At 47.5% G+C, this 16,972-nt stretch overlaps 2 protein-coding genes across 9 annotated transcripts; one reads left to right on the top strand and one right to left on the bottom strand.

Annotated features, from left to right (window-relative positions):
- Window positions 1-583: 583 nt before the first annotated feature.
- On the bottom strand, window positions 584-11,352 carry CYB5RL (cytochrome b5 reductase like). 8 transcript variants are annotated; one of them, XM_072932851.1, is made up of 7 exons: window positions 10,848-11,115; window positions 9,832-10,011; window positions 8,847-8,995; window positions 7,671-7,821; window positions 4,534-4,638; window positions 3,229-3,432; window positions 584-1,616 (listed from the first exon to the last, which is right to left on the bottom strand). In XM_072932851.1, the coding sequence occupies exons 1-7, from the start codon at window positions 10,869-10,871 to the stop codon at window positions 1,413-1,415; spliced, it is 1,017 nt and encodes a 338-aa protein (XP_072788952.1). In that variant the 5' UTR covers window positions 10,872-11,115; the 3' UTR covers window positions 584-1,412. The 8 variants fall into 8 exon arrangements, with proteins under 8 accessions (XP_072788952.1, XP_072788954.1, XP_072788949.1 ...); XM_072932853.1 differs by having other exon boundaries at window positions 7,671-7,758; window positions 10,848-11,113; XM_072932848.1 differs by lacking the exon at window positions 10,848-11,115 and adding an exon at window positions 11,232-11,352 and having other exon boundaries at window positions 1,481-2,212.
- Window positions 11,353-11,357: 5 nt separating this feature from the next.
- On the top strand, window positions 11,358-15,295 carry MRPL37 (mitochondrial ribosomal protein L37). Its single transcript, XM_030278735.4, has 7 exons — window positions 11,358-11,751; window positions 11,950-12,133; window positions 12,583-12,698; window positions 13,191-13,376; window positions 13,665-13,822; window positions 14,301-14,504; window positions 15,071-15,295. Exons 1-7 carry the CDS (start codon window positions 11,358-11,360, stop codon window positions 15,146-15,148), a joined length of 1,320 nt encoding a protein of 439 aa, XP_030134595.4. The 3' UTR covers window positions 15,149-15,295.
- Window positions 15,296-16,972: the final 1,677 nt, after the last annotated feature.

Here is a 16,972-nt window from a genome sequence, read left to right as displayed (position 1 = left end):
TGAAAGCTGCAGCTACACTTGATTAATTCCAGGCATTTGGTAAGGAGACAAATCTCAGCAGTGCAAAGGGAACTTACACTCCCTCCCAAATGTGTGAATCAAGCCACTACTTCAGTGCACGCTGTGTTTTTTGTGTAACAAACTACATTTCCTTTGTGTAAGGTGTAGTGTTAGACACAGGTACAAAAGAAGCATGAATGATAATGCAACAATCATCTGACACAGCCTGGAAAACCCCACTACAGGATGAACTGGGAATGAACAGAAAAACACAAGGTGTGCAGGACTGTTGTATGTAGATACTAAACACACCAGTCTGAAAAGATAAGAGTGGATAGCACATACCTCAGAGGAAAAGCAGCACCATTTTGGACTGAAAAAAGAGAGGAAGAGGCCCAGGTGCCCAGGCTGTGTGCTGTGCCAGGCTGCCATCCCTGAGGCAGCTCCCCAGCTCTGCTCCCTGTCCCACAGGAAAGCACCCCAGCAGACCCCATGCAGCTTTCCCTCCTCAGGTGGTGTTCCTGTATGCTTAGAGAACCTCCTCAGGCACCGGAGAGAGTCCTGTGACAACATCAAACAGCTGTTTATTTGTAAAGAGGTTCATTTTAATGAGCCAGGGTTATGATACAACACTTAGGGGACACAGAAAGCAAATAACCATCCTCCCTGACAGACAGCAGCCACCACCCAGCCACGCTCTCCCAGATTTAGGGCATGTCTTTGTGTTCCCAGGTAGCATTTCAAGGGCTAAGCACAGGGTAGGCACCACAGGCTGTGCCAGGGCAGGAGCTCAGCCTGCCTAAGTTCTCACTGGACAGAAAGTATCATTCCATCCTTATGGATACTTTTTCCATATATAGTTGGAATGGCTGTTTTCAGAGATCAGTGCCACCTTCTCTGTATTAATGTACAATGGGGCAACTGAGGCACAATGAGCTTGAAGGGACTTCCCTGACATGAGCCTGCACATGACAGAACCAAAGTGATCCCAACTCTGTGGTCCCCTTAGCCTGGCAAGGATCCCTGAGGATTGTATCTCTCCTCTGGACACCTAACAGGGCACAACACCACTGCAGAATAACACAGACTGCAAAGCAAGTTACCAATCCTCATGTTACAGCAGAGCTGTGTGCATGGATGCTTTCTAGTACCCCCTTAGGAGATCTCCCTCTTAAAATTGCACTTGAAGACTTCCATTGAAATTGCCATGCAGTCCCTGAGGTATGGGTGGCACACCATGTACCAGCCACTCTGGAATGGCACCTGTTCCTTAAAACACCCTGGAGTGAGGATCAACAATTAGTTGCTCCAAGGAGCTCAGTCTTCTGAGCAGGCCCATTTTGTGCAATGCCTGCAAAGAAACAAGGACGTCCAAGGCTCAGCCTAAGGTTCCTCAGGTCAGGAATGTACTGCTAAAAGACAAAACAGGAATTTTCTTCAATTCCTACAGCTTTCAAGTATCTACTCATATCTTCATTGAACGCAGAAGAGCCACAAATTAATACAAATGGCTTTCTTCGACAGGAATTCACTATTGTCTTCATCAAGTCTTCATTGAGACGACCAGTGTACGTGTTTTCCTGATAGCTCCAAGGAAGTTTTTCCAGTGAAGTTTCCTGGAAAGATAAAAGGTTTGCTGTGTGTGATGTTCAAAAGGACAACATTACTTAGAGCTGAATCTCCCTCCTCTCTTCACAGTGGTGCACAGGATGATTTTCACCTTTGTGAAACCATGTGGGTGACACTGACCCTTCCCAAGAGCTGCATTCCTCTTCTCAAGCCCAGATGAAATCTTTCCCTGCCACAGGACCCAGCCACTCCCTCAGAGGGGACTGAACAAAACCACAGTGTAACTATCACAAATAAATGCTGCAGAACCTTTTCCATCGAGAACCATCTCCCAGGGCACCCTTCCTATTCCCAAATCCCAAGTCTATTCCTCTCCATTGCCTCTCCCATTCCCAAGTCTCTTTCAGTCCCATCTCCCTTGACCAAAACTGAAAGAATCCAGCTCTGCTCCAAAGACAGCTCTGATCCCAGGAGATGTGTCAGCTCCTGTGGTGCTGGATCCAGCAGGGACTCCTCTGCTGCAGTTAATCAGGAGCAGAAGGTGCTCAGATGTGGTGGTGACAGGCAGCACAATGAAATACAGACAGATACACAATCCCAAGAGGGAGGATGCACGAGCCAGCCTTGGACTACCACAAACCTGCTAAGAGAGGAGGAAAAAGGGAAAGAGGAGGGCAGACAGTGTTGACAGGGGTCAGGTGGGTTTCATGCCCTTCACTGATTGAATTTCAAGACCTCCTCATGCTCTTGAGACAGCAGTCAAAGAGTTTAAACACCCTGAAAAGGGTATTTAAGCCATGTCACCAGAGACAATTGTGGTTATGTTCCTGCAGAGCAGCTGAGGGGGTGCCCAAGTTACCAGCACATTTCCCTCTACCAAATCTCATCTTGCCAAGGCCACGTGTGGAACAGAATGTATGAGGCAGTTCCACTGTGAGAGATACAAGAAATGATTCATCTGAGAAACTAAAAATGCAATGGGATTCATTCCCTTAGCATAAATAATTCTTTCTATATCCTCCCAGCAATGAATCCTCATTTCTGACGGAAATAATTTTTAACCACCAAATCCATGCAGAACACGGGTAACTTTGGGACCAAATGGAAATGAAAAAGACTGCTCAAAATGTAAGACCATTGAGAGGTATGCCCTCATCACATGAATGTGGCAGGAAAGTAATTTTACAGAGAGGGAGACAACTTTTAGAAGTTTAAAAATGGGTCAGCAAGGAAAAATAATTGCTGGGAAGTTGGTGCTTGCACACCAGAGGAGAGCTCTAGCCACGAGCAAAGAATGGAAGATAAAGAGAGATTAAGGCACTGGCATTAGGAAGAAGAAAACCAGCTTATTTGCTGTTTAGGTGCAACAACAACTGTCTGAAATGGGGGAGAATAACCAACAATGAATATAGAACAGCAGGTCCATCCCAACAGAACAGGGAGGCAAAACAGAACAGTGATGGCCATTCCCAAAAATTCTCCAGACCAGTAGCAGTGTGAGTACATGTAGCAGATTTAAGAACAGCAGCTACTGGATCACAAATTAGGCCAGATGACTGGGAAAGAAATAAGCTCATGCTTATGGAAAAGTGGAGGAGGCAGAGGCTCATCCAGCACACAGAACCCTCACACAAACACACTTCATATCCATTTACTTACTTGGCTTAGGACATAAAATATTCTAATATTCCAGTACCGAGCCAAATCCTGCAGAAGAGGTTTTAAATAAATTTTGTCAAATGTAGGGAAGCAGCCAACAAGAGTTACAAAGGTTTCATCCTCTTCATCATCTGTTATGGACTGAAGGATGGGAATCATTGGTGCAAGGCCAGTGCCAGAAGCCAGCATGAGGAGTTCTCCATGCTAACAACAAAACAGAGAATTAGGAATGAGCTGTGGTGGCTGCAAATGAGTGTGCTCATGGTCAGTTCCTCTTGCTGCCACCCTGGTAAAGGGTCTCTTGAGAAACAACATACCAGAAGGTCATGAACTGGTAAATTTAGATCCCAAAATGTATTTTTCTACAAAGGATTACAGATAGCACTTAAAGAGTTTACATATCAGATCTAACAAAACTGGATTTTACCCAAATATAATGATTTATCCTAACTTTAGCCTTTATTTCAATTAATTAATGTTTCAGTTTCAATTCTGCAGTATGCTTTGCTGACCCCCTGTGTGTTTTCTTCCACTGGAAATGCTGCCTGGGTTACTCTTTGTTTTTGCAAAGTAAAATCCTGAACGTCCTCTGGAGGAAACGAGTGTGCCAGGAAGCAGAATACAATTGCTCTGCATTGAGCTTGCCCACTCAGATTTTACTTATTTTTGTTGGGGAAAAAAAAGGCCAAACAAAATCAAATCCACCAAAAACCCCAAAAGGCTTTGGGATCTTAATGACCAGTGTTTCAAATTTGCTCCTCGTTTGAAAGGCCAGAATTAAGTAACTGAATTAGCGTGTGTGAGAAGCCTCCCCCTGAAACCAGATCTGCCTTTCCCTGCAGCCAGCCTGGTATTGGCAGGTGGGATCAGCGACTTTGGGGAGCGACTTGACACCTCTACAGCTCAGGGAATACCCGAAAGAGGAGAAGATTAACACCTGCTCTTCACCCCTACTCAGTCACAACACAGAGATGTGGGTCAAATTAGGCAAAAACCCATCCACACTCATTGCTGGTGCAAAGAAAGTTCCCTTTGTTAGGCACATCAGGAACTCTTAACGCAAGTGATGAACACAGAGCCTTGCTAATATTTTCCTGTCTCCCATCAATCTCCTCTTCTCTCTTAAATATTCTGCAGTCCAAGAAAGTGCTCCATCTGACTGCTAATGCTGTCACACTGTACAGTAACCCAGGAAGTCTCTAAAATAATCATGAAAACAGTAATCAAATTGATGTCTTCCCTTCAGAGTATTGAACAAAGCTTGCTGCCACAGGCTGAAGCATCCTATGGCTCTTAGGAACTAACCTTATTAGGTTGATATGGGAACCCTCCAAACGGCCCACGCCAAAAGACCACATCTCCTCTTTTCCACGTTTTTATGTATTGTGACATTAGCCCAGCTTCATAGCACTAATAAAAAACATTGCACAAAAGAAAAGAATAATTATACTCCATTGGAAAGTTTCCCAGCTTAAAGTCGATTATAAAGTTATCTACATTTAAACGAAAAGGGGACAAAAAAACATTTTGTGTATTTAAAAAAGAAAGAATGATCTGTTTGAAAAATAACTCAAAGTTATACCCAAAACAAAGACATTTAAATTAAATCATATTGGAAGCACTCCAGCTTGACTATAATGTAAACACAACCCCCTTCTCACGCAGCCTGAATTTCCAAAACTGGAAAAGCTTATCAGAGTTCTTGCTTACAAAGCACTCAGAGAAGAGTGTCTTGAATGCAAAGCACAGTGCAGGCCTTCAAGTGTTCTCCAAATCTCAGGGTATGGGGGTCTGGAAACGCCTCTGGGTACTGTTAATTATATAAACACCACATAGCTCTTGCTTTGTTTCAGCCTCTCAGATGCTGCACTGATACAATTACTGACCCAAAGTCAGGTTTCTCATTTGTAAAACTCTTTGTTTTCAGACCAGATCATCTGGATGCTGAGGGATGCCTCCACAGTTCCAAAACAATATGTTAATGTTGGGCCCATGGAAGAAAAACAGGAGCAAAAAACCTGCCTCACTTTCCACCAGGCACAAACAACATTATCCAGGCTGTTGCCTGCAGGAATGCTGCTCTCACTCGTGACTGAGGAGAAGGGCTCAGTGCTTGCTGGGAACAGAGAAGGGACAAGAGGATAGAAAATGAAGGGCTTGTCCAAGTAGTCATGTTGCCACCCATGCCCTAAATGTGTGACCACTGAATGTTTTAGGAGAGAAATGTGAGCAAAAGAGTGGCCGTGGTCTGGGATGTGTCCAGAGAACCAGGACTGGCCCAAGCAGCGAGAGCTGAAAGCCCAAAGCTGCAGCACACAATGGGTCTCACAGGATAAGCCTGGGGAAGAGCAACACAACCAGGGGTCAGAAGATGGGATGTGATACAAGCCCTTGGCAACTCCAGCCCGCACAAAAGAAGTGTATTTGGGGTATTTCCTGCACAGGCATTGGAGAGAAGCCTGGCTCCACACCCCAGTGCCTTGGCTGGCCACCAAGCTGCACTGCAGGCAAACAAAATTGGTGAACCACAAAGCAGCTCAGAAAAAGCGAGTGAGGGAGCCTGTGCTTGTGACTGCAAGCAGTGTTAGCTAAGAAAGAAAAAAGATGCTCCTCCCTTCCCAGCCTCTCACTTAAAACCTGAAATACTAAGAAGTATTAGCACCAGTTGTTACATTCAAAAGGTAAATCACACACACATCCAGGCTCTGAGTTACTGTCAGAATTCTTTTATGTTCAGAGGGCTCTGGGCAGGTGCTAAGTCTCATGCAAAGAGTGTGCACTTGCTTTTTTATAAAATTTTATACCTCCCTTCTTCAAATACATCTGGAAACCCAAGGCAAGAGCAGAAAAGTTCACTTACTGCCTCTTCCCAAAGGACAGGGGTAATGGAAACTAAACCAATCCTTCTTTCACCAAAATTATTTCCAAAAAAAATTGAAGTGAAAAGTGATTGAGTGGGTTTAAAATGAGTTTTTCTAAATAAAAAGAAAAAAAATGTATCTCCTGGGGGAAAACTTCCACACCCCGTTTTACATGGAGAGAAACCCTAACATTATAAAATCACTCAAAAAGAGGGTTATGCTCTGTAAATGGCAACTCCCTCACTCTTAACTGTAGTATCACAAATGCAATGCCATAATAATAGGAGACAGAAGGGTTTGAACAGTGCTTGGATTACATAGTAATAATAATATACTACTTTCCAAAATTGCCTCAATAGTGTGAAATATACCACAACCTACAGAGTGAGTTATAAAAATGGCTGCTTTACACTGGGTGTTACCAACCTCTTTTGTCACTGCCAAAGAATAACTATAGCTCCTTTTGGGATGAAAGGTTCTATATAAAGGAAAGGTATCATTACAATCATTACTATTATTATTGAAATGCAAAACCTGTGAGTAATGAGCCGCTATACATGAAATTTCACAGTCATCCTATGAATGTATCCTATTAATGCAACTCAAATGCAACGTTTCTCTCCCCTACTATACAACAATTGCCACAAGAATGGGGAAATGACCCTCCCACAGGTGTCCTAGAGAAGCTGTTCACTTTTCTAAAGAGCAGGGTTTGTGTTAGAACATACAATGCATAATAAACCCCAGAAACGTGAAATCCTGGAAGACAGGCAGAGAACAAGTGCCACTTCTCTGCAAACCATCTGGGATACCCAGCACTCTGAATTTCACACCTGTACTGAAGTCTGTGTCTGCCCTGAGGAGTCCCTAGTGACATACAGATGCAGTATTGGAAAAATGATCAAGTCAGTATTTGCCACACAAAATAATAAGTTATGAGCACCCTGAAGACTTACATGAGACAAATTTCTAGCCAAATCTCCTATAAAATCCTTTTGAACTCAACCAGCATTTTGTGGTTGACTCCATAAAGATGAGGACATTTGTCCAAATGGGCTCTGCCACCATGTCCACCTCAATAGCTGTAGCCTGTGCCTATGGGACACCTCTCTGCCCTGCGGGCCACAAAGTCCCTCTCAGACTGCAGCTCCAGAGCCCTTTCTTAACACCAGGGGCAGCTGCCCACTGACAGAGGTGTGTTCTTCAAGTAAAATACAGGGGGCAGGATAAGGGCAAACATTTCCCATAATCAGTGGTTCAGCTGGGCTGACAAATGGGTGCAATTTCAAAGACAGCCTGAAAAAGTAAAATGAAAGGAGAGAAGTGGAACGGACACATCATTCCATCCCAGGGGCTCTCCCAGGTGATCCCAGGGCTTCTGCTACAAAGCACTTGTTTGTGTGTCAACTTATTCTGCTTTCAGTTTTGTGCAATTTTTATCAGCAAAGCAAAAACGCTTCAAAACAACAGAGAAACAGTCCATGAGGGATTTGAGAGAATCTCACTTGAAACACTGACAGCATGCTTGGTTCCTAAAGAAAACACCTTATACTCTAATCCATATTGTCCAGGCTTACTTACTTTAATTAGAACTTCAAAGTAACCTTCTGCATTCCTGGGGCTAATTGGAGTATAGGCTCTCTGGACCTCCAAACCATTCACCACTCCTCTGAGAAGAGAAACAGGAAACCCCTGTGACTTGGGTCTTTCGGGGGGCTCCTGCAGCTCCACCCTGTGCACAGATGCAAAACATTTCTCTTCCAGAGGCAGAAATCCAGGGGGAACTTAATGGCTAACAGCACCTTTTGTTTTCCCGATGGTGGCCTCAGCTGTACCACATCCAGCTCCTGGACACACCCCTGAAAGGGATTTTGTAAGAACATGCATGAGTGGCAAAGGGGAGAGAAAATGCTTAAGTTTGCTGCTCCTTTTGAGCTGGGGTCACTTTCTGCATCCAGTCAGCATTTGGTAATCAAATAACAAAAGCCAAGGCACAGCCTTGACCTCAGGCCTTGTCAATATAGACTGTATTTTCCTGTAAGTCCTCCCTTTCCATGGAATTATCCACCCTGCTCTTTGCTACTGACCACGGGAATTGATTGAAGTGACCAAACCTTTTTCTGTGCTGTGTGATGAGCCAGGGCTGGAGGGAGGAGCATGTGCTGTCAGCAGAGCCAGCTGCACACACCAGCCCTGAATGTACCAGGGACGTCAGCAGATGCACATCAATGGCATCCTAACAGGACTTTCTCTATCTGGCAATGATCACCACAGATGGCTCAGAGACAGAAACTTTCCCCAAGTGGCCCCTTTCTGGCAAGCAGCAAACTACACAGGAGGGTTGTTTTGCTGGAAATCAGTCAGGCAGTGCATGGGTACTGGGGTGCTGAGTTACCCCAAGATACAGGGCCTAAAATACCCAGCTCTGGGGCAAGTGCAGCTCATTGTCTTCATTCCAACACAGTGGAGTAAATAATCTGTTGTAAAATCTATTCTTTTAAATCTTTCTTTCTGCAAATGTATTTTCTTAATCACACCTAGCTCTTTGTGAGCCACCAACGCAGGGATAATGCTGAAGAAAACTACAGCTTTTACCGTAGAATTAGTAGAGGCAGCAAGCTCACGAGCTCTTTCATCTGTGTCATTGTGGAGGTACAGAAATCATGATTTGCCTGCTATGAAGCCTTTGTCTATTGACAAAACCCTACGTGTTAGGTTACATAATGCAGACTGTTTAACTAGCACAGAGAACAATACCTTAACACGATATGTTGTCCTAAACTCAATTGCAGGCTGCTATTTCCCGGTAATTCAAATTTGTACTGGTAGGTGTCCTCTGTCAGCTGCTCCACCGAGCTCACACTGAATGCAGTGAATGTATCTGGATTCAGCTCTGAATTATTGCTCTGCAAGAACAACAATAAATAATTACTTGGTTAGATGGTGTCTTTTATTATTTCATTTTTCTCTGGAAGCAAACGTGTGTGCTCCTTTAGTGCCAGAGATACTCAGGACGTATATTAAACACTGAGGGCCGGCGCAAATTCCAGCTCTCTGCTGATTCATTATCATGTTTTGCAGCATGCACTTTGGGATCTTGCATTTCTCCCCACCACCACCTTTTTAAATTACTTTTTTTCACACCTTACAGCAAGGTCATCCTATTATGACTCACTGCGATCATTTTCTCATGTCTGGAAACAAACAGAAATAATTCTGCTAAAAAAGCCAAGTGCTGCTTTGGGGACAACTTTGCAACCTGCTGATGGCCACAGTGAACAGAAAATATTGTCAGTTGTTTCAGCTGATCTTTTTTGCTTGACCCAGCATAGTTAATCTAATGTAAAAGGGCAATGACAGGCTTAAAAATTACACTCTGAAGACAACTGCTCAACCACACACAACGCTTTTTGTCAGTATCAAAATACGAGTCTAAAAATCAGGCAAATATGAGAAAGGTGAGGAAAACAAAGCTTCTCCGAGGAAACTCGGAGAGGAGAAGCTGCAGAGCCAGAGCTGTAATGCGACACCAGGGAGAACTCTACACTTGGAAAATCACATTACAGCAGGGAGAGAGTGGCCAAGGGGGAGGGTGAAGGCTGACTTTGGAGAATTGCATTTACAGCCCTCTCTTAAGGCACCATTTGAATTTTTCCTTGCATCCCTCACCCAACACCACCACCCCACACTGAACAAGTACGATCAAAGCACAGGCTCCAGGATGCGATGAAGAGAAATCGACCTGCTCCTTCTTTCCCATGAGAAGGCTTTTGTCTTGGATTGCTTTGGCTCTCTCCCACTGTGCAAGCTCCTTCTCGTACACATCGTAGATGCAGGGCTTGCAGCCGCTGCCACAGCACTGGGATGGAGAAGGTTCCTGGGGCCTCAGAGCCAGCCAGTCCTCCTCGTTGTCACTCATTGCCTGCAAAACACAAGCCCTGCATCAAACCCAGCACGATGAAAAGCAGTGCTCATCAGCCGGGTGTTTTCGGAGAAGGACAGAAAATCTCTCTGGAGCATTTTGCGTGTGTGTCAAATTGAAAATCTGGAGCTGGTCTGTGTCTGCAACACCCCATTTTTGCTCCAGTGCTCAATGCCCCTGCAGAAACACCAGACTTCGCAGTCACCAGCCCAGAGCAGGGCCTCAGCCCAGCCTGGGGCCCTCCTCCCCAGACAGGCTGCCCAGGCAATGCTACACCCTTTAATCCTGCTCGTTCCGCCGTGGTGATTTCCTACAATAGAGCCACTTGGTCACCCGGAGCAGAAATATCTTAAAAATCTGCTGCTCGGTCCAGGAGAAAGGGCGACAAACCCAACCACCAGGACAATGGGTAACAAACCCAGCCACCAGATGCAGCCTGAGTTTTGTGCAGCTTTGGAACGGGGGGAGGGCAGCGAACTGAAATCAGCCTCCAGAGCCGAGAGACTTGAGGCAAAGAGGGCAAAGTCTCGGTGAAACAACCACTTTGGTCATGGGCTTTGAATATACGGCTTTAAACGCACAGGTAAGGAAGCACAGGGTTTTATCTCTTGCTCCCGTTGCTTCCAAGCGAGTTGTAGGCACTGAACACTCCTGAGGTGCTGCAGGCCTGGCGGGCCCCCGCACCCTGACACACGGGCTGAGGGAAGGCTGCTCACAGCATCCCTCGGACACAAAGCGGCCCGCAGGAAATTATGAAGCCACGGGTGACGAAGTGGAGGAAGCGAACACTTAGCGCTTCCAGCAGTTTCACTGTCAAGGTCAATTAATTAACTAACCTCCACCCCTGTAACAGAAATCATTTCAAGGAGGGGGGGGCGAACGGAAGAAAGAACCAAAGGCGACTGCCCCGGCTTCCTACCGCTCTGTCCGGGGACGCGGAGCACCCACGGGCTATCACCGCGGGTGAGTCCGAGACGCCCGGGCTCGGGGCTGCGCAGATTTACAGAGTTTTGAGCACTTACTGTGCACCCCCGGGGGTTCGGACAGAGCGGCCCCGGGCAGAGCGGCCCCAGCCCCGGGACACCAGAGCTCCCGCCCAGGGACGGTCTGTCAAGTGCCCCCCCGCCCCACAGGAGATGAGGCGCCGCTCCCCGCCCACCTCGCCACTCGCCAGCCCAGCCCTGCCCTCACCGCCAGGCAATTTGCCGACCCTCCCTTACCGCGGGCCGCGCCTGCCGCCATTGGCCGCCGCCGCCGCCAGTCACCGCGGGTGGCGGTGGGGGACGAGCCTCGCCAAGATGGCGGCGGGCGGGCGCTGAGGCGGCGGCGGGAGGAGGAGGAGGAGGATGGTGGTGGCGGTGATGGTGGCGGGGCCGATGGCGCTGGGGCGGGCGGGGGTGGTGGCGGCAGCGGCGGCGGCGCGGGGCCTCGCCACCCGCGCGGGGCGGCCCCGCCACCGCTCGCCGCTTCCGCGCACGCCCTGGACCGTGCGCGGGCCGCCGCCGGAGGTGCTGGCGGAGCTGGCGGAGCCGCGGTCGGTGCGGGAGCAGGTGGAGCTGGACACCGTCACCTACGCGGAACGGCTGCACTACGTGCCCGGCCTGGCCCGGCCGCGCTTCCCGGCCTGGGACCGCGGCTGGCGCGACCCCTGGCACACACCGGGGCCGCGCTACGAGGAGATGGCGCTGTACAAGGAGCGCGGGTGCTACATCTGCCACCAGGGTGTCCGCATGCTGGAAGGTACCGGACACCCGCGCTGTCCCCTGCCCAAGCACTCGCCCTGCTCCTCCTGCCAAGGGTTCTCCTCGCACAGAGTGTAAAACACGGGCTGTGCCCAGCCCCATGAGCTGCCGGTCACACATAGAGTGGCTTGGGTTGGAAGGGGCTTGAGCATCGCCGCTGTGGCCTGTGATAGATCACGCTGGGTTGTGTTTCCAGGAGTGCGGCAGGCGCAGTGGCTCACCAAGACGAAGCTGGTGGAAGGTTTGCCCCCAGCCGTGCAGGGCATTCTGGACAACCCGGCTCTTGGGCTCCAGGAGCTCGAGGAGAGGGCGGAACACATGGTGTCCCACGCGCGGCTCTGGGACACGGCAGAGGTTGCTCCCAGGAGGGAACGATATTGGTGAGTGCTCGGCTGTAAGGGAGGTTTTAAACGCTACAGAGAAGATTCATACACAGCTCTTCCGTGGAAAGACCATCAGATTATCAAACAAAAAAAGCAACAACCACAGCAACAAATAAAACCCAATTCTGAATATTGGCAGTAGCACTGACATAAATACTACGCTAGATCAGAGCTTCTTTCAGGCCAATGTCTCTCAGTGTCAACTCCCGATCTACTTCTAGCTGATGCAGAGTATCAGTTTTTAAAATAATTGTAAGCATTACCTCTGCCAACTTGAAACAGGCCTGGTGTGTGTGATACCAATCTGCAATCTCTGTTAACTGTTTGGGAGTGTTATGCCATTGTATGTTTTACATACAGTAATTTTACAGCATTACTGCTCCAGAAGCATCTGCCTGCTATTATGATCTCATTTTTATGTAACTGTTTATTTTCTTGTTTTACAGCCCAATGCTGTTTGAAAACCTGATACATATATGCCGGTTAATGTCTGGGAAGTTTCCTTCTCTGAGTAAAAGGATGTTGGCTAGAAACTGCAGGATAGCAGCAACGTGGGAAAGAGGTCAGTTGCCGCTGTGGTGGAAGCTTTTAGCTCTGTAAGATAAGAGGGGTAGCAAAGCTCCTGCCTTTAAGGCTGAGGACTTGGAAAAAAATTAAACAATTTCTGGAACCAGGTAGTTCTTTCTGGTTGAAACAGTGCTATTGGCATGGGCAGCCATGGATGATGGCAGGATGCTGTCCCTGAGGAGATTATTAGCTGTTACTCAATATGACAAGATAGTGGGAGAAGGGAGCCAGTGTCTTAGACCTGATTGTTTATTTTCTTGTGTCCTAAATCAGTGCCGTTGTTTTTCTAAGGACGTTTAGTTAAGAACTTAGCCCTAGCAATTAACGTTGTCATTTTAGAAGAACCTACACGAGTTACTATTTAAGATAGGTTTGGAGGTGAGGGGGAGAGAGTGAGCCTTGCAGAACAGATTGGCAAAAGGAAATTTACATCTTTCCCTGATATTATTTCACCAGTGTTTGACTGTAACCTAATTTCCCTCTCCAGAATCCTTCCTCCTTCAGGTCCGTGGCCTGAGTGGAATACTCATGAACTCTATGACCCCAATACCACCAGTAGCCTCCAAGGAGGAGATACTGGCCACCAAAGAGCACGTTCTGGAGACCTTCTATCCCATTGCGCCTACAATCGATCTTCAGGAGGTGAATGTGTACAAAGAGCTCAATGATACAGGTCAGTGTTGGTGATAATTATCTGTGTCAGGGTTAACTTGGGAGTCCTTGTCCTTCTGGAGGCACCTAGAGTAAGGACTGTGTGGGAGTGAGGGGACAGAGGAGTGGGCACAGGTTTGAAGTGCAAGTGCTGCAGACCTGTGGTGTGTATATTGTTGCCTAAGCAGGACTGAGGACAAGAACTCCAACCCCAGCGAACTACTTGAGCAGTTCCCGAAGATAAGGGGAGAAAACCTTGGCTGCACAGTGCCTTCCTGAGCGGTTTCTGACATGAGTGTGTGCCCTTTAGGTTTCAGAGATGGTTATCCCTACTCTCATCCTCACACCCTGTTCTTCCTGGAGTCTGCCAACGTTCGCACGGACAGGTTCAGACCAGAACAGCTCCGTGCTAAAATGCTGATGTTTGCTTTTGGCAACGCGCTGGCCAAGGCCAAGGCGCTCCACGGGGTATGTATGGGAGCCTGCTGCTGGGCCCCTCTTCTTCCTCTGCTGCTGCAGCCGCTGCAGGGAGGCCCAAAAGCCCCCTACAGTCATTTTCACATCCAAGCTTCCCAGTGCAGAGGTGAAAACCCAACCTTCAGAGATCCAGAAATCCACTGCTCAGGAGTGGGCGTGTTTGTGACGCAGTGGGGTGGTATGGGCAGGAACCAGGGAGTAAGTTCAGCTGTAAAACTCTAACCCATCCCACAGCTCAGTATGTAAATTGACAGTTCATTGCTGGCTGAAGGAGGAATTTTAATTAAAATACAAAATCTACATTCAAAACTTGTTTGACTAGAGTAATTTTCTGGGCAAGGTAACAATATATTTATTAAAATCTTGGCTTTAAACCAACTCAAAGATGCAGAATCAGCAAGTACTCATACGATTTCTGTTGTAACTAGCTTTTGAAACGTTCTCCCCCACATGCTCCTTCTTTTCCTAGAATGATCCCAAGGTTTTGGAACAGCCAGTAGTGGTGCAAAGCATTGGCACAGATGGACAGCTCTTCCAGTTTATGGTGTTCCAGTTAAATACAACAGACCTTGTCTCTAATGATGGCATAAAAAATCTAGTCTGGATTGACTCTGATCAGAACCTGTATGAGAGAGCCCAGTGTGTCCCAGAAGTTAAGAAGAGAGTTGTTACGGTAAGGAAAACTTGGGAAATGGTGGTGGAAATGCTGCCCTTTCACCACAGCTGGGGTCTGGGAGCTGGCACAGAGCTGCAGCAGGTTTTAAACTCGCTGGAGGGACCTGAAGGGAACATTGGCCTCATTTTTACCTAAGCAGGTGTTTCTGGGGGTACCAGTTCCTGAATATTTGTAGTGCTGATGTGTGACATGCCAAGCTTAACATGAACTCCTCCATACAGATACCCCCAGCTGTAATCCACCATCTCATAATGTGCTTGTTCCAAGCCAGCTCTGAGGAAGGGAACTCCCACAAGAGACAATCAGCCTCTCTGGGGAATGAATAGAGCACGGGGCTGCCAGTACTGGTTATACTGGGAGGGTGTCTCACTCACAGGCAAAGGGGTTCTGCCCTCTGAGATTGACACCAGTGGAAGTACCCCCTCACCAACCCTTCTGGGGAGGGAGAGCACAATTTGGAAGCTGCCATGCCTGAAAGTCTTATTCAAGCATGTTTAAAGCCGTTGTTTGTCTACATTAATCACTTCACTGCAAACTGAGCATCCGTGTCTTTTTCTCTGCAGAAGCCCGCTGGAATTTCTGGCTTTCAGCCAGACACATTCAAGAAGTTTCTGGCACTGTATCTGCATGGAACTGTGTGAAATTCAGCTCAAATGAAAATACTTCACCAACTGTACCTGCTGCTTCTCTTTGCCAGAACCATCATATAATTAAAGAAAGGTGGATTAATTTACTTTAAAAAATAAATTATATTGTTACTGAAAGTAAAATCTTTTTTTTAAACTAAACAGTGCATGAAGAAACTCTTTCATTTTAGGGTCTCACCTCTGGATTTGGGTTAGAGAAGTCGTCAGATGCATCCTCCTGCACTCTTCCTCCATTACCTGGGAAGAACATAAGCCAGTCATTATTCCTCTGCGCAGGCTCTGCTCTCAGTGTGCTTCTGCACAGAGCCAGACTCAAACCTATTCCCGAGGTTGCTTTGAGTCCCTCTGAATGCAGAAGAGACTTAAAAAGCTTCAAGGGGAAAGCCTGAGCTACGAGGCTTTTTCATTCTGCCTGGCTTTGACTTTGTTTTACTCCTGGCTGCCGTGGGATGCGTCGTGCTGCCCTGTGCTTAGTTCCCAAAGCACTTAATCGGAGGGATTGCTTTGTTGGATCTGTAGAACCACAGTCCTTTTATTCCCCCAATCCTGGATGAAGAGACCTGTGCATTTGGGGAAAGTGGTGTAGAATGTAGAGGGAAACTTTGGTGCCTGTAGCTGGTATTTGCTGCTAAAAATACAAAGGAAGAATTTCTTCCTGCCACACAGAGTTAACTGAGCAGGAAGCATATTCTTTTTAACATGGGGGGATTAGTGTGGGTTTTATAAAATGAAAGCTAAATTAGCTGCAGCCAAATGTAGAATGTTTTGCAGTTCTGGTACCCTCCAGCACATGGGAAGGGAGAGGACAGCCTGCGCTATTTTAAGGTGTGGAAGAGCACATTTCCAAGAAATTCATCTCACTTCAGTGTCTTGTGTCAGAGGCTGGTCTGTGCTTTGTGATCCCTGGCCATCTGGACGAACACCCCAGTTGTGTGTTCCAGCCCCAGCCCATCAGGCAGCTCCACTCTGCAGCTTTCGGGAACGTTCACCAGTCACATTTGAGATCAACAATTGCACCCCGTAAATTGGGATGCAGTGGCTGCAAGCTAAATTAACAAATCCCTCTACAGTTAGCAGAAGAAGTGCTTGAAAGAGAAAAAAACCTCATAAGCATTGCACTGCTCTGCATCATCTTAATCCTGCCTGCTCCAGGGATGCTTAATTCAGCTCAACGGAGTAAATCTGTTCAGGTCTGTGATTTGCACCCAGGTGTTTGGGAATCCATTTGAACAGAGCTGTGCTCCGTGGAGCCTGTCACACGCAGTGGGTGTTTCTTTCTCGGGCTGTTGCTCCCTGCTGTGTCACACGGACCCTGCTTGACATCCCCTCGCTCTTCCAGCTTCGGGTCATTACCCGTCCTAGGGAGGAAGCCCTGTAGGGCAGCCAGCTGCCCGTTAGCATTCCTGAGGAGAGAATTTCCCTGAGGAAGCCTGCTGGAAGAGCAGCTGTGCTGGAAAGGGGTTGTGTAGAGGTGAAACACCTCATGTGCTTCTAGTAGATGTGGGAATTTGTGGGGATGGTCTGTCTGGAAGAGGCAGAGTCCCTTCAGCTGCTTTTACCTCTCAACAAAGACATCTCTGTCAGGGCAGGCAGTCGAAGGGGAGAGACTGAGGGAAGCTGGAGCCCTGCTGAGTCCAAGCTGAGCTGAGACAAAGCACAAGCACAGGGAGGGATGGACGGAGGCAGAGCAAAGGCGGTTTTCTAAAATAGCGGAAGCAGGGAGACATGGGATGGTCAGCAGGAAAACAAGGCTTCAGGGGTTGTGTGAGGCATCAGGAGGCTGCTGCAGGTGAGGGGATCATACACAAGGCTGTGAGG

This window comes from Taeniopygia guttata, chromosome 8 (genome assembly GCF_048771995.1).
Source record: "Taeniopygia guttata chromosome 8, bTaeGut7.mat, whole genome shotgun sequence".
NCBI lineage: Eukaryota > Metazoa > Chordata > Aves > Passeriformes > Estrildidae > Taeniopygia > Taeniopygia guttata.
This window is presented reverse-complemented; position numbering and strand designations above follow the sequence as displayed.

Excerpts from the sequence above, each read along its gene's own strand:
- MRPL37 (XM_030278735.4), top strand. The coding sequence starts at position 11,358 with ATGGTGGTGGCGGTGATGGTGGCGGGGCCGATGGCGCTGGGGCGGGCG. Across the intron at positions 11,752-11,949 it reads GGGTGTCCGCATGCTGGAAG|GAGTGCGGCAGGCGCAGTGG; the intron begins GTACCGGACACC and ends TTGTGTTTCCAG. Across the intron at positions 13,823-14,300 it reads AGGCCAAGGCGCTCCACGGG|AATGATCCCAAGGTTTTGGA; the intron begins GTATGTATGGGA and ends TTCTTTTCCTAG.
- CYB5RL (XM_072932845.1), bottom strand. The coding sequence starts at position 10,871 with ATGATTTCTGTTACAGGGGTGGAG. Across the intron at positions 10,012-10,847 it reads TTTCTGTTACAGGGGTGGAG|GCAATGAGTGACAACGAGGA; the intron begins GTTAGTTAATTA and ends TGTGTTTTGCAG. Across the intron at positions 4,639-7,670 it reads ACTTTGAAGTTCTAATTAAA|TGCTATGAAGCTGGGCTAAT; the intron begins GTAAGTAAGCCT and ends GTTTTTTATTAG.